The following is a 20369-nucleotide window of genomic DNA, read 5'->3' as shown; positions in this document are numbered from 1 at the left end:
CAGGGCAGGGACCCTTGCCCCTGGGGGAGAGTGTGTGGTGTGGTGTGTTTGGGCCTTTGGCTCCACAGCCTGTATGTTTGTTGTGCAGTGTGCAGCTGTGTGGATGCTGTTTCCTGCAGGCTCACACGCAAACGGGCCTGTATGTCGGCCTCTGGTGTGTCCACGGCTGGGGCGTGGGCCTATGCTGGTTCATGGGTGCCCGTGGCCACGCAGGTAGCGACACACCAGCCACCTGGGCTGCTTCGGGTTTGGGGCAGCTGGGCCTGGAGGCTGACCTTCTCCATCCCAGGTTCCTACTGGAAAGTATGGGCAAATCCTCCTCAGGGGAGGAAGCTCTGGGGCTGGTGGGGCCTAGGCTTCTCTGTGGTGAGCAGAGCTGGGTCCTGGGGCCTCTGCCCCACTGTTACCCCAGGACCCTTTCCTGCATAGCTTGTGAGCTGGGCATCTTGTTCTTAAGGCTCTGTGATGGGTAAGTTTTGTCCCTCTAAACACTTCTCAGTAGCTCAGGAATGCTCCCTGCTGCATTCCCCCGCTTTGGCCCTAAACAGTCTGGTCCTGTCAGTCCCTCTTTTGCTGCTGGGATGGATCAGACCACCTGCTGGAGGTTGCCACACCCTCACTATGCAATGAAGGATTTGGGTGGTGTGTATCCCTCCCTGGTCCCTGAGGGGAAAGATCCACATCTCAACGTATAAGCAGTTTCCCCTCCTGACCACATAGCTTTGCTTTTTCCTGTCTTGGTTTTGCTGGAAGCAGAAGTCATCATCCAAATGCCTGTCCCTTAAAAGAGAAGACCTAAATGGATGCCACAGGTGTGGTCTGCAATGGGGCCTGCTTGCACTGGCCTTGGTAATTCCCCTGGGCTCATCCCCAGAGGCCTTGGGCTCCTCTGCTAGGGCGACACAGCAGGAGTTGGAACCTCTGACCAGGTCAACCTAGCATTCTCTTTGGTTGGGCCACTCTGGAAGTTTTTGCAGAACTGGAGTTTTTCACTCAAAATGACATTGGTTGAATGCTGCATGTGAGTCTGGTTGCTCCTCCACTTGCTGACAAGCAGAACTGAGGCAGCAGGAGAGTGCTGCCTTGGCCACAGGGAATTGGCCACATTGCAAATTTGACTGGCATCAAGTGGGACAGGAGAGAGAACATTAAAGTGTCATCTAAAGAACACTAGGGGTCTTGGATACCTCTGTGCCTGTGCTTTAACTTGTGCTAAAACATCTTCCCAGGGTCTTTTTTTTGCATGAAACCAGAGCCTTTTCCATGATATTTAAGGCAGATGGACATGCCATTTGGGGCACTTAGAATGCAGACTCCAAAATTGTGTGTGTCCGTACGCATGCAGGTATGAGCGTGTGCATGGGTATCCTTCAAAGTTGAGGTTTAAAATAGACTTGGAAACAGAGGGATGATGGAGACATTGGGAACACTGTTGGTAACTAGGTCCTAGGTTGGGATGAAAGGAAAGGATGGGTAGGAAAGATTAAGAAGCGAGACCAGGCTAACCTATAGGGTGTCTCGATGGCTTCCTAAAAGCCATCTTTCTGCTCCCCCCCACCCCCCAGTACTAGTCCTGTGATACCTTGAGCACAAGTCACTCCTGATGGGAGGAAGAAAGATAAGATTACTAACAATCACTGTTCCAGGCAGTCCATATGCCATCACGTTCAGTCTTCACAACAGCCTTGAAGGGTGGGGATTTATTTCCGATTTGCAGATTGGGGAAACTGAGGCTCAAAGTGGTTAGGGGTCCACCTGAGTGCACATATGTAGGAAGGGGAAGAGCCTGGATTGGAAGCAGACCCCTTGCCCCACCTGCTTGCCCCTGGCTCCAAGGTTCATTTGGTCAGCTCCATTGCTTCCTGAGAGGACCCTCTTCTTGGTGGTAGGGTGTGTGGGAAATCTCCTTTCCCTGGCATAACTCGAGTAACTTCCCTCGAAGCCCTTTCCTCGTTCGGGCTGGGAAGGCCAGATAGGGTTCAGCTGTGGGTTCTTTGACATTTCTGAGCTGCTCCAGGTCTCAGTTTTGTCACCTGCCATTTGTGGCGGTGGGCTGAGGAAGGGAACCAACAGAAATATAACCTCCTCCCCCCACCCCCGGTGTCTTTGTGGTTACTGTTCTCTCGCTGGGTGATGACCAACCCTGGACACTAGACAGCCATCTGGTGAGGCAGGCACAGCGGGACCCTTGTCACTGACGGCTTCTCACCAGCGCCTGGTGGAATCTGAGGGTATCCCCAGCCTTGTCCCACCCTTTCCTTAAGGGGGCCAGGGCCTGGCCTGGCTCCTTAAGGACCTATTTGTGAGGAGGGTCCAGGGTAGGTGAGGCTCAGCCAGAAGCTGTGTAGGCTGTCCAGATAGGGCTTCCTTGGCATACTTGGTCTTGGGGCTCGGTGGTTGTCTGCCTGCCAGGGGCTATGTGTGACCACAGCCTTCCCACGCAGCAGGTGCTCCTCCTGCCCTCTTGACTCTGGGCAGCCTGTGAAGCTGCTAAGAAGCAGGTCGGGTGGGATGGACATCCAGGCTTTGTTCCTACTCATTCACTTGTTCCACTGGCATGTTGTGGGCACCCCTGGGAGTGCCAGACGCTGCACCGGGTTCTGGGACTCCAGTTGAGCCACGGCAACAGTAAATAAAAAGGAATGACAGTGGAGAGTGATGGTGTCTAGGATGGAGGTCTGCACAGTGCTGAGAGGGAGCACAGAGAACCTCAGACACTCTTGGGTTTAATTCCTGGCTTAACCACTTACCAGCTGTGTGCCCTCGAGCAGGTCACTAAACCTCTCTCATATGTCTCAGATGACATATGTCATGAGGTTGCTTGGACTATTAAATGAGACAGTGCTGGAAAGGAGATGGCACATGCCTGGCAAACAGTGGGTGATTGGGCACTGGGAGCTGTTTTTCTTATTATCATCACTGTGATTATTGGCTTTGTCGCCCTTCTCTGTTTATATGTCCATCTTAGAACTCCTTGAGGGCTGGGCCTGGGCCATAGTCCTCTCTTGCCTACTCATCCTTTTCCTGACTCTTCCAGGGACCAGTCTGGCTTCAGCCCCAAGGAGCAGCCAGGACAGGATACTCCTGCCCAGGCTGGGACCATGTCTATAGCTGCACAGTCCAGTATGGTCGTCGTTAACCATATGTGGCCCTTTAAATTTCAATTACTTAAATTTAAATAAAATCAGATTTCAGTTTCTCAGTCGCACTAGCCACATGTCAAGTGCTCAGTAGCCACATGTGACCAGTGCCTACTGCATTGGATGGCACAGAGCAGCATCTTTCCATCATTGCCGGAAGTTGTGCTGAACTGGGCTTCATAGCAAGCCTGGAGCTCTCAGGGGACAGCTGCCCTAGAAACATCCTCACTGTTGGCTCGAACAGCCACCAGCCATCTCCTGAGCTCTGGGACAGCAAGAAGTTTGTAATATACAGAAACTGAGTTCCCGAGAGCCCTTCCCACATTCCCTTTCAGGTGGCCTTGCTCACCTGGCCAGGGTGGTTGGTTTCTTGACAGTTCTTATCAGCCCAGGCTGGGAAGGCAGGACTGGGGTTGCCCAAACTGCAGCTGTTGCCTGCTATCCCTGCCCTGTTTCTGCAGCTGGTCCTGCCTGGCTGGGAGTCTCAGAGTAAAGTTTCTAATTCACAGCTTTGGCCGGGGCCGGGCTGGCCCAGATGCCCTGACCCCACTCCCTCCCTTTGGGGCCCTGCCCAGCCCCTAGCCTGCTGCCCCCTTGTTGTGCTCTGAACACATGCCTCCTGCTTTCTGCTCACCCTGTTCCTTCCCCCTGGGCACCATCTCCCTCCTCTCTCTCCAGGCCCGACCTACATGGCTGGTCGTCCAGGAAGATCTGATCCATCATGCAAAGTGAGCTCTCCTGCCTTGGAAATGCCCTCCCTCAGACCCCGTTCTTGGCACTCAGCCCTTTCCCCTATGGGTTTACTCTTGTATTCGCTTGTTCTCTCTGTCAGACACACGGCAGACACTCACTGAGTGCCAGCCACGTGTTAGGACAGACAGTGTGGAACAGGCCACAGGCTTTGACAGCTTCAGGCTGGTGGGGGGCCCACAGTTGGCCAGACTTTTCCATCCAGGCCAGACAGTGCTCAGCCAGAGATGGAGCCAGTCCCGTTGGGGAAAGCTTCCCCGGGAGGGGACACTAAGGTTGAAGGGGCCGGTGCTGACTGGGCTGCAGACGGGCCAGTGGGCAGGTCTGGAGGAGTCTGTATGGCTAGAGGAAGGGACAGGAATGGCAGGGAGGGAATGGGGCAGGAAGGGTGCGGTGTCTGATTGGTGGTACAGGTATCCCCTGCTCTTCAAAAGTTCACTTTATGTCACTTCACTTTTTTTTTTTTTTTTGTCACTTCACTTTTATGAGAGACCTACATTAATTAGTACAGGTTTTCAATAAAGGAAAGAAATCCGAAGAGGATTTTACAAGAAAAGGTAGTTGCTTCTTTGCTTTACGCCATTTTGGTTTACGAACGGTTCCATAGGAATGCTGTACTTTCGGATAGTGGGGGAGGCCTGTACTGGACCCCATTCTGGGGGGAGCACAGCTGATCTAAACTAGTTCCATGTTGCCCAATTCCAAGAGCCTGGCATGCAGTAGGTGCTCAGGAGATGGCTGTGGGAGGAATGAGCAAATGCCGAGTGAGTCCTGTGCGTAGAGGGCTGATGTGGGGGCCTCTTCCTACCCTTGGAGCCTGTGATGGAAGCCAGGAAAGCCCTTTCCCTTCACGGCAGCCAAGACTGATCCCCAGAGACGTGACAGCTCAGCCAGGCTATGCCGGAGAAGATGGAGAGGGCCATGGGAGAACCCAGGGTGGTTCTCAGTGTGCCCTGTATTCATTTCTTGCTTGTCCCACAAAACTTCTCTGAGCCCCCTCCCCGCACCGTGTACCAAGGGTGCTCTAGTCCAGGTGAAAGAGATACTGACAGTTGTGGGAGGAGCCCGGCTAGTACTCACCAGTTGAGCTTTACTGGTTATTAAAATACTGCAATACTTCTGTGCTAAGACCTATTGTCCCCAGCAGGCTTGGCCTCTCCCCTGGCTCCCCCCTTCCCCATAACCCAGCAGTAAAGAGTCAACAGCTGGCCTTCTGGGTGGTCTCAAGGACCTTACCCTAGGGCTCGTTCTGATCGCTCGGTTCTGGTTTTTAGGTATTTGAAGTGTCATCCCTGTGTATAATGTGTGGTGACCTTGATTTGAAGTGTCTGGTCTCCTGTCATCGTTTTGCTTGTGGCTTTGACTGGTCAGGCAGGCTGCGACTGAAGCTGTCCCCGCAATGTGCCTTGCACCCTGTGGGCCCCCAGCAGAGTCCAGCGGAAGTGCTGCACCCAACTCAACGCCGCTCCCTCCCTCTCTCTCTCCTGCAGGCAGCCATGAGATCCAGCCGCCCTGAGCCGGGTGCCCAGGAACCCCTCAGTCCCTGCCCTCAGCCCCTGTCCTGGAGCTCCTCCAGCCTGCCGGGCGAGGCCAGCACAGGTGCCCAGGTCCCGGAGGAGGAAGGGCGCCAGGCTGAGCGTGAGGAGCAGGCACGGGCCTCCAGCCCCCGGCCACAGCCCGGGGCCGTGGGTCACTGGCGGAGCGGCACTGTGGGCAACGTGTCTACCGTGGGTGGTGGTGACCTGTGTTGCCTGCGGGACCCCAGCACCGCTGCTGTGCAGAGAAGCCACTCAGACCTGGTCTGCAGCACCCAGACCTGGGGCCACAGCAGTGCCAGAAAGGCCAGCCTCAGCTGCTCGGCCCTGGGCAGCTCGCCTGTCCATAGGGCTCAGCTGCAGCCCAGCAGCACTTCTGGCCAGGGTGGCCAAGCCCCCGCAGGCCTGGAAAGGGACCTGGCTCTGGAGGATGGGACTTCAAACTCAGCCTGGACACTGGAGGAGAGTCAGGTGTGGGTGCCGCCACCTGGCCTGGGGGGCACAATGACCCACAGCAGCAGCCTCAAAGCCACTGGGCAGTTGGCCACCACCTCCTGCCATGCTCTGCCCCCAGCAGCCCTACTCTGTGGCATGAGGGAGGTGGGGGCCAGCAGCTGCTGCCATGGCTTGCCTGCCCCAGGGATCCTGGCCTTTCCTAAACTAGTGGCATCAGTGAGTGAATCTGGGCTGCAGGCTCAGCATGGGGTGAAATTCCAGTGTAGGTTGCCTGTGGGGCTTCCTGGGCATTCCCACTGCTGTGCGTACCCTTGGGGTCCCACCGGGTTAGCTATGGAGGCTGGCGCCAGGACCAAGGATATGTGGACCATGACCTCAGCAAGTGACTTGGCCCCCATCTTGGCATCACCTCTGTCAGCCCAGGATGCTGGTGTGCAAGCGGCCCCCAAGGCAGTCTGCAAAGCTGTGGCCACCAGCCCGCCTCTGGAGGCCCCTGTGGCCCTGCACACATTCCCGGAGGTAACCCTGGGGTCCAGCCTGGAGGAGGTGCCATCCTCTGTGCGGGACGTGCGATGGGATGCTGAGGGCATGACATGGGAGGTGTATGGAGCTGCAGTGGACCCTGAGGTACTCGGCCTGGCCATCCAGAAGCACCTGGAGATGCAGTTTGAGCAGCTGCAGCGGGCCCCTGCCAGCGAGAACAGCCTGTCTGCGGAGGGCCGGAGGGGGCCACTTCAAGCTGTTATGCAGTCGCTGCAGTGCCCCAGCTGCTGCGGCTGCTCCAGTGCAGCCCCTGAATAAGGAGCTGCAGTCCCAGGAGCTGCTCTGGGCCCATGGACTCAGCCCCAGGGACAGTAGGGGCCCTGTGCCCTTTGGACCCACTGGCACCCATGGACGTGTCTCTGTTCTCGGCTGTCTGCAGACCACAGGACTGCAGCCTGGGGGCTTCCTGCCCCCTGAAGCTGGGCTAGTTTTTAAGGGCTTGATTTCCAAGAGCCACATCTGCACATCCGGCTCTGAACTCTGGTACAGTTTCAACACTGTGCATAAGGGGGATCCTGACTTTTCTGTCAAAACCCTCGACCTTCTGTTCAGTCTCTCCTCAGAACTCTGCCATGATTTCCCCAGGCCTCTTGATGGCTTTATTTTCGCAGCAGTGCTGAGATACAACGAATTCCTGCCATGAGACGTGGGACCCCAAGTGGCAAGGACTGTCTGAGTCTTTAGGAGAGGGAACTGACATTGTGGAGGCCTCCCATGTGCCACAGCCTGTACTCATCCCCTTACTTTGTGGAGTCTTTACCTCTTCACTCTGTTTTATAGACGCAACCACAGACATTGGCATGGCTGTAGCTGCCATGCCCTGGGTTGGACAGCTCGAGGTGGTGGGATGAGAGCAGAGCTGAGGCTGGCCGAAGCTTGTAGTGTTTTCCTGCAGCACGTGGCTGGCAGCGCAGGGCAGTTGTGAACAAGAAGAATTTATTGAGCCCATGTTCCATGCCAGGTTCTGTGAATTCCTTGGGAAAGAAGCTGCCCGTGCCCTTGCTGAGCTCACAGTGTGTAGGATGGGGGGCTCTGAGCATTACAGAGGACTGCAGGGTACTTCTAAGAGCCAGCCTCCCAGTAGGTCATTGTGTCAGGTGCTGGCCTCAGGAAGGAGAGAGCAGGTGGCCACCTGTCCCCAAATATGTTGCAGTGCCTGAAATTGTACCATTATCACCTTGCTCCTTTGGCTTAAGGACTTATTCTCAGCTGGTGCAGTTCTTCAAAGGAGGGAGGGCAGGAATGGGTGGGAAAAGGGAAGGAGCCTGGGGTGGGGTCTCCCACCTATTGGGAAATGGCGGGAGCTGTGAGGCCATGGGGGTCAGGGGACCATGGGGGTGGGGAGCTCAGGACACTGGCGCTTAGCACAGCCTGACTTCATTGACAAAGGAGCTCTCAAGACCTGCGGAGGATAAGGGTGAGTTTGTGTCCTTATCCTGGGGCTTAGTGTTGGGGATTCCAAGCTCCTGGGACAGAATCCACCAGCGCCGCCTTGTGAGGGAGCCAAAGGTTAGTGCCCTGCCTAGAGTCACCTGGCATGGGAAGGTGGAGTCAGGGCCTACATGCAGCCCTGCCCAAGGCCTGGCCCTGTTCCTGGGCCCCCTTCTGCACCCAGGAACCCAGGACCTGACAGCTGGCTTACCTTTCCCCACCCCCAAGGGCCCAGTACTCGGGGTGGAAATGACTCATGCAACAATGGGTTAACATTTAATGCAGGAGTGACATTCTAACAGGAACCAGGTGAGAAAGGCATGCTTCAGGTCAGAATGCATCCCAAGGCCCCAACATGGGGCTCTCTTACCCCAAAATGTGCCTTTCCCACTCCCAGCAGAGGCCAGATAAAATGTCACCCCTGCTTGAAAATGACAGCGAATCAGAGCTGCTTCTGAGGGTAGGGCTGGGCCAGAGGGGTGGGTGTGGTGTGCAGGAGGGGACTTGACCTTACCCCCCTTTTAAAATGTGATCAAGCAGGTTCTCGTGCAGTCATAAGGCTCTTGGCACCGTGCAGCCCGGGGGCCTGGGCCTGTCCATCCCGACACCTGTGGTTCAGGGCAGGCATGTCACGCTCCGGGGAGTGACATGTGGGTACCAGGGTGCCTTCATCTCTGGCTCTGCGTGGGGGCGCCAGGAGCCCCAGCTGTGAGGACATGGGGGGAGGGGTGATGAACTAGGGTAGGAAGGCATCTTCACACAGGGCCAGAGCTGAGCAGGGTCTTGAGGACATAGCGGGGCTGGACTGGTGGGTGAGCAGGGAAGGGCATACCCGGCAGAGAGAACGGCCTGGCCAGAGGCTTGGAGGTGGCTGTCTTGCCCAGGCTGCGGTGAATCACTGCAGTGCAGGCTGAGTTGGGGTGTTTGTTGTGTTGGGAGGCTGGCCAGGGGGTCCTAGTTGTGAGGCTCCTGGTGTGACTGAGGAAAGGGACTTTACAGGAGCTGTGGAAGCAGGGGTGGACACAGATTTCATTCCAGCAATGTCCCTTTGGCTGCCATGACGGGAGATTCGTGTGGAAGAGGTGGGAGGGAGGAGCCCAGGCGGGACTGGTGTATGGGAACCAAGGAGCAGCCCGTTAGGGGGAGATGGAGAGGGCAGCTAGGGCTGGGCATGCGTACACACACACACACACACACACACACACACACACACACACACAGTGTGTGATGGATTTGGGAAGGAGGAGGAGTTCCAGGAAGCTGAGGCTTCCAGTCTGAGTAAAAGGAGGTGAGGCTACCACCTGGGACAAGGAGAGGCAGGTGGAGGTTGGGGAGGGACAGGTGAAGGGCTGCACGCCACAGGGCTTGGCTGGGACCAGGGACACCCTTCATGAAGACACTTTCTACTCTGTCCTATGCAAGCTGTCATGAGTTCATTCTCCGTTTGCCACCTCTAGGCTGCACCTGGTATATCAAGATGGCAGGCTGGGCTGTGCCCTGAATGGGGAGGGCTAGCCAGCCACCCTCCCACCTCATCGTGACTGAGATAAAGGTTTGCAGGGTGGTGCTGGAATCCAGCCTGGCCTGTGTCCGAGCTGGGAGCTGTGCACGGCTGGGGCCTCCACAACACCCTCCTAGGTAAGCTTGCCACCCCAGAACAGCGGACATGGTGTCCTTGGCCTCACTAGCCCAGGCTGCACAGCCTCTGCGAACAAGTCTACTTGGAGCAGCTGCAGCTTAATTTCCGAATTCAACCTGGAGACCCAACCCTCCCACCCCCTTCTTGCTGTGGCCTTTCCCTGGCTGGGCCTGACTGGCAGTGCTTTAGGGTCCCAGGACATGGCCACCAGCTTCGTTTACAGATCTCCTCCTCTCAGACTCCAGATTTCTGACCAGACTTTCTGGGACCCCTTCAGACCTGGCTCTGGAAGGTGGTGGATTTCATTATGTGTATGTCTGTTTTGTTTTGAATTTGAAATAAAGTAACGGAGATCACAGCTTTGTCAGGGAAGGGTCCAGTTGGTCCTGGCTGGTCTTGTTTGTTTTGTTTTGTTCTGGTAGATTGTGTCCTTTGGAGCATTCCCCAGATTCCTAGAGCTCCCTGCTCAGGCAGGAATCACCTCTTCTCCAGGGACCTCCCTTCCGTCCGCCAGCTCTCCTTCCTGGCAACCTGGGCCCCCAGTAGCTGAAGCCTGGCTCCCTGGAACTTGTCACCTGTGGGTCTGGCCAGGACACAGGGCATGCATCTCCTCTCCAAGGCTGCCATCACCGTCACAGGGATCACCAGTCTACCCGGGGGAGAAGCTGTTCCTGCCAGAGTGTAGGCTACTGCTGGGCTGAGGGCACAGTGTGGGGGAGGGTGGAAAAGCAGAGAATGGCCCTGACCCACTGTGACATCACCTCCTGAGTCTGCTGAATTGGGTCTCTGTCCCCCGGAGGTACTGGATTTTTATTTCACAGGAGGCCAGTGGGGTCTTCCCAATGCAGGTCCTGATACTTAGGATATTGAGGGGGGCACTATAGCTTAGTCGTCTAAAACTTGAGTTTGAATCCTGGATCTCACCTATAGCTATGAGACCTTGGTCAAGTTACTAACCTCGCTGATCCTCAACTTCCTTATCTGTAAAATGGGGGTGATAATGGTGCCTCCCTTTTTTGGCTTGCTGTGAGGAGTAAATGAAGTAGCCCACATAAGGTACCTGGCACTGAGTTAGCGCTTAGCACATGTCTGCTGTTGCTAGGTAACACTTCCACAGCCACCAGTGGGATCAGCTCTTGCCCTGTCAGCTTGGCCTTAATCAAGGCCCACATTGTTTCCTTAAACCTCCCTTATTCAGAGCCTCTTTCCAGGTCCTTCACCCTCTGCCTTGAACCGTGCTTGGGACACATGTATTCTGGCCCTGGTCCTCTGAAACCCTGGCTCCCAGAGCCATGTTAAGAAGAAGCATCCCATCTCTCACTGCTAGTCTGCAGTGGGCTCCCCAGAAGCTTTTCATTTCCCAACGTCTTTCCTGAGAAAAGACACAGCGTGCTTTCTCAGCATCCTATTAACACGGCTGAGGGAGCAGAGCGCCTCCATCGGCGTCCATCACAGGGGCAGTGGGGAGGCTCTGCAGGCCCTGCACCCATTGCCCTTGGTGCTCTTTCTCCCCCATCCCCTATTTATCTTTCATTTCAGTCCTTTTCTCCTTTTCTGTCTCATGTCCTCTTTGCCCCCAGAAACCTTCTGTCTCCCCGCCATCCATCCCACTGTCCTCCCCGCTGCTTCCTTCCCTTTATGCCAAGGCTCTGCCTTGCCTTATCCCTTCTGCTCCAAACAGCAGTCTCTCTCTTCTCGTGGTCAGGGTCTTGGCATTCCTGATTTTCAGTAGTCTAGGCCCTTCCTTCCCACCTGTCCTTTTTCTCTTCGGACAAAACCCAAACTGTTTGAGCTTGCCAAATAGCTTCTGAGCTTCTTCCTGGAGAAGGAGGCCTCCCTGGGACAGCTTGGGGTTGCTTTGTCAGGTTGTTTCCATCGCTTTTGCCCAAAGAGAGAAATCAGTTGTCAGTGGTCCTGCCCTGTGAGTGAAGAGGCTTTGTTCAGGCTAGAAGGGCACCTATCAATCCTCAGTTTGGGTGACCTTTATTGGGCCCTGGTTGGCTAGGTCACCCAAGGGGCACGATGGGTGGGTGGTACCCATCTGCTGGCTTTAGGTAGGTCATCTCTCTCTCATGTTTTCAGAATCTTCTTGCTTGCCTTGTAATTAGGTTGGGGCATGGCCTGGGCCTCGGTAGGGACACACCACGCTGTCTGGTCTCTGCTCCCTTCCTGTGTGGGACTGGACTTGTGTCTAGGAGCCAGGGCTGGGGGCAAGGGGAGGAGACTTCTGAGAAGACTTCTGAGACACTGAGAAGGCCTGAGGTGGGCCCAAGTAGGGAGCCTTTGTTGGGGCTGGAATTTTCTGTGGCTCACCAAAGAACTACACTTGGGGTGCTGAAGTCCAGCTGGGGAGGAGTGGAATTGCCTCTCATCCCAGGCCCACTTGGCTCATCCCTTTTAGGCTTCTGCTTTGCCCTTCCTCTCTTCACATCTCATTTCTAGCTGTCAAGGGTCTGGGAAGGAAGTGGCCAAGGACGGCATTTTGTTTGCAAGCTTTGTGGCTTTTGTCAGCCCTGCTTGCGTCTTTTAAGGAAGACTCTCTGGTTTGATTTTCTTTTGCTTCAGACTTGGGGGAATTCAGAGAGAGGGGAAGGGGCTTCTTGAGAAGATTTCAACCCAACTCCCCTCTCCCCTGATGCAATCCCCTGGGCATGGCCCACGGCCTCCTCCGTGGTCACACCACTGGGCTGGGGAAAGGAGAGGCAGGAATCAGCAGAACTGTGGTCCCAGAGGGGCTGGGACACAGCTGGGCGTCGGTCCCAGGCGGCTGGCGGGGTCAGCCAAGGGCTTCGGTGCGGAGCTGGGAACCGGGCAGCGCAGCCCGCCGGAGGAGCACGGGCGCCCCCCTTGTGGCCGCGGAATCGCCTTCCAGAGGCACCTGGGGGCGCAGGTTGGGAGCCACCAACCCTGCCCCGCCCGCGGCGGCCTCGAGCGACCTACCTCCTGTCCCGCCCCGGGTTGAAGACGCGGGCGGGGTGGGGGGATGGCGGACACTGCTAAGTTCGGTCCCTGTGCCTTCTCCTCCCCCTCCGCCACTCTTGACGCTCCACTGCCAACCAGGACAGCTGAACGGAAGATTGCAGAGAGGAGCAAAGAGTTCGAGAAGGTGGAGGGGGTGGAGTCCAGGCGGGGCGAGGCAGCGCGAGGCAGGGCGAGGCAGGGCGAGGCGGGGCGGGGCGGGGCGAGGCGGGGCGGGGCGGGGCGGGGCGGGGCGGGGCGGGGCGGGGCGGGGCGGGGCGGGGCGGGGCGGAGCGGAGTGAGGGGTGCGGGCGCCGGGATGGGGAAGGGGGCGGGGGCGATTTCGGCCTTTGAAAGGGAAGACAGCCTCACTTTACTTACAGCATTGACTCCAAATGTGAGTTATACACGCCGAGGGGGCTGAGTGTAGGAGCCGTGTTTTACAACCCTTCTTCTTCGGCTTGCCTTTGTCTTTAAGTTTACCTAGAGCCTCGAAATGTGCCCCATGGTCCCACCCCTCGAAGGTCCTCTTCCTGGGCCATGGAGAGAGCAGGTGTGGACAGCCGGGAGTGTGCCTCCCGTCACGGGGGACTGACCCTGTCTGGCAGAGGGAGTACCGGGGGCAGTGGGCTTGAGGAGGGGGTTCTGAGCTAGAGCTGGCTGTCAGAGAGGGACTGGGCCCTAAAGGTCACTGCGGTGGCGGCTGATTCTGAGGGTCTTTCCCCCTGTCGCTCCTTGCCTGGCATGATTTCCACCTGCTCTGTCTGGTGCCCAGGGCCAGCTGGGTGTGCCAGGGGTGATGGCAGCCAAGAGAGAGGTTGGAGGGAGAGCCTCTTCTTTGCAGCATGTCAGGCAGGAGGATTGGATAGAGCCTCTCAACTGAAGTGTGGATGAGGGCTGTGTCTGGGATGGAAAGAGAGAGTAGAACTTGAGCAGGGGTGGGCTTCTCTTCTTCAGTGGGGTAAGAGGGAGTGGCTGGGCCCAGTACAAGCACTCCTCTCTCTTTACATGCCCACAAAGCCTCCCTGAGGTGGTCTCTCGAGGACATTTTTTTTTTTTTTTTTGGCTGCATTGGGTCTTCGTTGCTGCGTGGGGGGGCCTTCTCTAGCTGCGGCGAGCGGGAGCTACTCATTGCGGTGCGCGGGCTTCTCATTGCGGTCGCTTCTCTTGTTGTGGAGCACAAGCTCTAGGCACGCGGGCTTCAGTAGTTGTGGCGCATGGGATTAGCTGCTCCGTGGCATGTGGGATCTTCCCGGACCAGGGCTCGAACCCGTGGCCCCTCCATTGTGGTCCGATTCTTAACCACTGCACCTCCAGGGAAGCCCCCTTGAGGACATTTTTGATTGCAAGTAACTGAATTAGGAATCAAAAGTTATCTAAACAATGAGAATGTTTAATTCACCACTTAATTCTTAATTTCAGTTAAGAATTTAGGAGGTCACTGTTCTAGAGTAGGCTCAGTGGCTCAATGAAGACATCAAGGATTCAGATTCTTTCCATAATTCTGCTCTGCCATCTTCAGGGTGTTAGCAAGGGCTAGCCTCATGGTCACAAGATGGCTGCGGCACCTCCAGACATCACATTCTCCTAGAAAGCAAGAGACCTACAATCTGCCACAAGAACTTATTGGTACGCACAGTTAACCAGTTGAAAAACATCAGCATTTCATAGTCTGTCAGTGAATGAAGGCAATGATAATAGTGGCTACCACACTCTGACCCTAAACAAATGGTAGAAGCAGTGATGATATTTTGCATACGTTATCTTCTTTACTTCTCACAATTTGCCCACTTCCCAATGACAATTGAAATTCAGAGAGGTCAAGTAACTTGCCCTGTTTTATGACCAGGAAATGAAGGAGCTGGAATTCAAACTCCAATCTGTGTGACTCTAGGCCTGGCTTTTTGCTTTTTTAAAATGAAAGCAATAGATATTTATGATAAGAATCTCAAACAGTACAGACCTTGGCTTTTTGTTTTTCAACATTGTATGGGTTCGTGATAAGAATTTCAAATAGTGTAAAATGTAGAGTGAAGGTTGCCTCACTCCCCGCTGGGCAGTTCCCACGGTTCCCACTGTACTTTCCATGGGTCCACCAGGAAATTTTCTCTGTAATCGCAAGCTCAGATTTCTAAATATTTTTTATAAATTAGATCGACTTAGGCACTATTCTGCATTTATTTTTAAAAATTAATATATCTTGCAGATAATGTTGCCATATATAGATTCCACCTCCTTTTTTGTGGGTATATTGTATTGAATAGAATACAGGTGCATTAAAAAAAAAATTAAACCAGTTCTCTTCTGCTGGACTTTATGTTATTGCCTATATTTTTTGCTATTAAAAAATGTAAAAATAAATATCCTTGTATATGTATAATTTTGTGTACATCTGTGAGAATATCTGGGGATAAAGTTTTCAACTGGTGGTACGTATAAAGTGTCCATGGATACCGGCAAATTGGTCTCCAAAAAGATTGTACTAATAATACATGAAAATGTTTATTTTCTCACACCCATGCCAACATTTGAATCTTATCAAACTTTAATATTTTGGCTAATTTGATAAGTGAAAAAATGATACCTTAATGCTTATTTTGATTTGCAATTCCTTTACTATAAGTAAGATTCTGTTTAGTGAGACTGCCTGGATGAGAATTGCTGTTTGGTCCTCTCAAGCTGTGTGATGTTGGGCAAGTTGCTGAACGCCCTGAATCTCAGTTTCTTCATCTGTTAAATGGGGATATGAAAATGGCCTTATTAATTGGATTTCAGGATTTAACAGCATCACACATATAAAGTGCTAGCACAGTTCCTAGCTCAAAATAAGGGCTAAGTAAATGTTATAGCTATTATTATTATCTAATATATTTACAGACCACTTGAATCTGTTTATGATCTGCCTGTTTATGTCTATTTTCCATTTGCATTGGATTCTTTTTTTTTTTAAATAAATTTATTTATTTTATTTTATTTTTGGCTGCGTTGGGTCTTCGTTGCTGTGCGCAGGCTTTTCTCTAATTGCGGCGAGCAGGGGCTACTCTTTGTTGTGGTGCGCGGGCTTCTCATTGCGGTGGCTTCTCTTGTTGTGGAGCATGGGCTCTAGGCACATGGGCTTCAGTAGTTGTGGCTCGCGGGCTCTAGAGTGCAGGCTCAGTAGGTGTGGCGCACGGGCTTAGTTGCTCCGCGGCATGTGGGATCTTCCCAGAGCAGGGCTCGAACCCGTGTCCCCTTCATTGGCAGGCAGATTCTTAACCACTGCGCCACCAGGGAAGCCCTTTTTCTTTTTTTTTTTATAATTTATTTTTTATCTTTGGCTGCGTTGGGTCTTCGTTGCTATGTGCGGGCTTTCTCTAGTTGTGGCGAGCGGGGTCTCCTCTTTGTTGTGGTGCACGGGCTTCTCATTGCGGTGGCTTCTCTTGTTGCGGAGCACGTGCTCTAGGTGCGCGGGCTTCAGTAGTTGTGGCGCGCGGGCTCTAGAGCACAGGCTCAGTAGCTGTGGCGCACGGGCTTAGTTGCTCCGCGGCATGTGGGATCTTCCCGGAGCAGGGATCGAACCCGTGTCCCCTGCAGTGGCAGGCGATTCTTAACCACTGTGCCACCAGGGAAGTCCCGGATTCTTCTTTTTCTTATTGATTTGTTAGAGCTCCTTGTATATTAATTACATGTGGTCCTGTACATATATGTTACGAGTATTTTTTGTTTACATTTTACTAGACAATTTTTTTTTTTTAGAGCAGTTTTAGGTTCACAGCAAAATTGAGAGGAAGGTACAGAGATTTCTTCTATGCCTCCTGTCCCCACGCATGCACAGCCTCCCCCGTTACCAATGTCCCCCACCAGAGTGTACATTTGTGACAATTGATAAACCTACATTGACATATCATTATCACCAAAAGACCATAGTGTACATGAGTGTCCGTTCTTGGCAGCCATGGGCAACCTGACCCTCTCAACCCTTAGAGGGGCCACCACCCCAGTGGCTCCCTTCCCAGGCCCTACGGCAGTTGCTGTACCTGAGAATGTGTCCCAGGTAGACAGTGCATGTGCTGGGCTGGCCGGCCTGCCCTGACCCGACCTCCGGGACCAAGGCTGGGGGAAGGAAAGCATTTTCTTTCAGCTCCTTTTTGGCGCTGCAGCCTCCTGTGACATCTCCATGCTGGCTTCCATCGTTGACCCAGCTGAGGTCTTCTGGCCTTGTCCATGCTCCACTTGTGCCCTGGGTGGGGTTGGGGGTGAGGCGCAGGCGGTCCGGACGGCCGAGCCTGCAGGGGTCCTTGACTTCTGCACCCACAGTCAGTGGTTGCTGGGCTCAGGTGGGCCTCCCACACATTCCGTTTTAGTGGGTGCCGTAAGAAGGGTGAAGGCAACCCCCTTTCTCTGCTTTCATTGCCAAGCACTCGCGGAGAACCCACTGTGTGCGAGGGAGTGGGAGCCACAGACGCAGAGCTGAGAGCTCTGTGGAGCATCCTCCCCGTCCTGGACCCCTTGTGCATCCTCAGTCCAGCCCTGCACAAAACAGGAAGCACAGTAGGATAGGTGGGTAGCTGGGTGAGCGTGCAGAGATGGTGAACTGCACCACCACAGCCGACAGCCCAGAGCTCTCTGCCTCCAAAGCCAGGCTTCTCTGGGGCTCCTGCTCCACTTCCCGGCCTCAGAGAGCCCAGCTGAGGATGACATGAGCCATGACACGAAGAGTGCGAGAGGTTTCTGACTCCCTAAGGCGCCCTTTCTGCTGTGGCCACTGCCTTTTTTTTGTTAAAGTTCAGTTTTTGAGATACTGTTAGATTTACAGAAGCATTGCAAAGATAATCTAAAGAGTTCTTGTATACCTCTCTCACCCAGCATATAACCAAAGATAATCTAGAGAGTTCTTGTATACCTCTCACCCAGCATATAACCATTTATCAAAAACTCAGAAATTAACCTTGGTACAGTACTAACTAAACTACAGACTTTACTCAGTGGTCCTCGGGTTTCCGTTTGATGCCCCTTCTGTTCCACATCCCTTCCAGGCGCTCCCATTGTATTCAGTGGCCGCTGCCTTTTAACGCACCAGTGAAGTCGCCCCCCTTCCCTCCCAGGCCTTTCCCTTCTCTTCCTTTTCCCCTCCTCCCCTCCCCAGCCCTTCCCCTCTGTCCCATGCTCAGACACCTTCCTACAGTGCCGACCACAGATGCTGGCCTAGGGCTCCTGTTTCAGAGCAGCACAATAGCAGGCCAGGGGCAGGACCTAGGGTTATGGGGGGAGGATGGTGTGGGCAGGGTCTTTCCCATCCGGGGGTCCCTGGGAGTTGACTGTACACACTACAGAGGGCACATCACTGTGGAGTTTCCTGGGTCCAGCCTCCCTCTGTCCTGGATTGTTCTCTACCAAGGCCTCCTGGCTGGGGTGGAAGCATGGCAACCCTGGGGAGGAAGTGGGGGCCTTTCGTCTCCTGTGGGCTCAAGGCCCGTGGGCTAGGTGTGCTGCAGCCTGGGGGCAGCCTGTCGATGCCTGGAGACCCCAGGCCATTCCTCAGCCCCATCTCTCCACCACTGTGCCCCACCGGGGGGCTTCAATGTGGGAGGCAAATGGGGGGATTGGTGGGGGGGAAGGTTCCTTGAAGGGGAGAGTGCAGACCGCAGGAAGGAGTGGGGAAGTTGGGTGGGAGGAGTCTCCTGGAGCACCACCCCTAGCACTGGCCCACCGGGGCCTGGGGCCTGACACTTTATCCAAGTGGTCACACCCAGGACGTCCTCAGTCTTGTCCTCTGACAACTGGATGCCACGGTCACACTCAGAAAGTCCTCGTGTCCCCTGTGAAGGTCTGGTCCCTGCAGGCTGTCTGCTGTGAGGACCCCCAGCTGGGCAGTGTGGTCCCCACAGTGGGGACAGTGGGGTCCCATCTGGGGTGGGGCGGGTCAGCTCTGGGAGGTAGCTCCGCCCACACCATCACAGGAGTGGGTATTTTACATCCAATCACGGCCCAGAGTGTGTGAGGCAGTGCGTGAGGCTCCCTCCGGGGGCCTGAGAGAGGACGCTGGGCCTGCAGCAGGGGAGTCGGCTGGACTCAGGGTCGCGGTAAGCACCACCTGCCTGTCTGAATTCAGGGTCTCCAGGTGGGGTGGGGGTCAAGGGTGGTCCACATGCCCCTCAGACCCTGGCTCCTCCTTCCTTCTTGGGGCCCAGGGGTAAGAGGGGCAGCAGGAGGGGCTGGAGGGCCGGGGCCCCCCCGGGGGCAGCATCCACGCGCAGGCTCCGGTGTTCCCAGCGTGAGGAGGGGGAGCCACTGAGCCTGCAGGAGCCCCTGGACTGCAGCTCACGGGGCGGGGGGTGTGTGTGTGACGAGCCCGCCGTCTCCTGTGCTGCCAACCGAGGCCGTGGATCAGGTCGGGGGCGGGGAAGGGCTTGTCGGCTGAGGTCTCCTGTCCTGTGCGCATATGCTGAGGGGCCATCGGGGCGGGTTGGTGTGGCTGAGCAGTTGTGGGGCCGAGTGCGTGTTCGGGGGGCCTGATGTGCATTTGAGCAGCCCGCTGAGCATTTGGGGGTCCTGGTGAGCATTCAGGGGTCTGGGTGAGGAGGAGGACTGGAACGTCGGGTGGGTTTGCTGGCTGTGTGCACGTCCGTCCATTCCTTCACCTGAGAATTACTTCCTGAGTGCCTACTCTGTGCCAGTCACCACCTGCAGGTGCGCGGGGGGACGGAAGGAGCCTCCCTGTGTTGTCACAGGTGGGCGGCTCAGATGTCTCACCTGGCCATCCAGGCAGGGCAGCGGGACTGAGACCTTAACTCATCTTGTGCCCCGCTGCGTTTTGGGAAGGCCTCTCCTGGTGCTCACCTGAGCCCCATGTGGACAGAGAAGGCAAAGGGTGGAGTGGATCCAGCTGGGGAAGGGCTCAGTGGGGAAGGCATCAGGGCACCCAGGTGCACCCGGCTTACTCCCAGGCTTGCTGTCCGAGGGCTCGAGGTTGGGACTGCACCTGGGAATGGGGCTCACCTGGCTAGTTCTGGGTTCGCGCTAGTGCAGAGCACAACTGAACCTGTACTTGGAAACCAGAGAGCTGGGGTCTGCAGTCAATGGAGAGGACGGGTGACCCACACCTGTGCACCTGGGAGGAGGTGAGTGCCTGGCAGGTGCACAGTTGGTGTCCACGGGGATGGGACGATTTTCCTCCCACCATGGACAAACCCGTGACCTTCTCAGGCGGGGGCAAATGGGAGGATGAGGGACTTGTTACAGAGTGACCCAGAGTCTGATGAAACAGAGGTCTGGGGGATGTGGGACCGGAGGGGACGGGACACCCGGTGCTCAGGTGACCTGAGTTATGGGGAGAGGCCTGGGGACATAGGGACAGATGTGGACAGGATACTGTTAGTGTCATGTGACTTGTGTTTGGGGAGAGGTTTCCTCTGTGATGGGGATGCAGACACACACACAGGTGTCCCCATGATGGTGACACAGGCACACCAACAGGTGCCCTACATGATGGGGGACACCACACATCCACAGGTGCCCATGCCTGGGCCCTGCAATAAGTGTTTTGCTGTATGTCACTCTATGAGGCCTATGAAATAAAATCAAATCTGGGTTAGAAATTCTAGGAGACTTTTATTTCAAAAGAAGTATTGTGAGGAGAGAGGGGGACTGTTACGAGGGCATGAGAGTATACTCATAGGGAGAGGGACTGTTACAGTAGAGGGGGGACCATTACTGTAGAGGAAAGACTATATCTGTACAAGGGGCAATATTACCATAGAGATGTGACTCATATGATAGAGGGGGAATGTGACAATAAATGGGGGTGTGACAATGTGGGGAGATATTACTGTGGAGAGGGGACTCTTACAATAAAGGAGGACTACAACTGTAGCGGGGGGACTATTACTGTAGAGGGGGGCATGTTACAATGGGGGGGCACTATGATAATGCGGGAGC

The 20369-nt window shown here is 55.0% G+C and overlaps 1 protein-coding gene across 1 annotated transcript; it reads left to right on the top strand.

The window, feature by feature from the left end:
• The first annotated feature begins 366 nt into the window (after positions 1 to 366).
• GPRIN2 (G protein regulated inducer of neurite outgrowth 2) lies at positions 367 to 6682 on the top strand. The gene is made up of 2 exons (XM_061196566.1): positions 367 to 392; positions 5356 to 6682. The coding sequence occupies exon 2, from the start codon at positions 5387 to 5389 to the stop codon at positions 6680 to 6682; it is 1296 nt and encodes a 431-aa protein (XP_061052549.1). The 5' UTR covers positions 367 to 392; positions 5356 to 5386.
• Positions 6683 to 20369: the final 13687 nt, after the last annotated feature.

Source organism: Eubalaena glacialis, chromosome 1 (genome assembly GCF_028564815.1).
Source record: "Eubalaena glacialis isolate mEubGla1 chromosome 1, mEubGla1.1.hap2.+ XY, whole genome shotgun sequence".
Classification (NCBI taxonomy): Eukaryota; Metazoa; Chordata; class Mammalia; order Artiodactyla; family Balaenidae; genus Eubalaena; species Eubalaena glacialis.
Note: the sequence above shows the minus strand (reverse complement) of the source record. Positions and strands in the feature narration are given on the sequence as shown.

Coding starts and splice junctions, on each gene's coding strand:
- GPRIN2 (XM_061196566.1), top strand. CDS start 5,387: ATGAGATCCAGCCGCCCTGAGCCGGGTGCCCAGGAACCCCTCAGTCCC.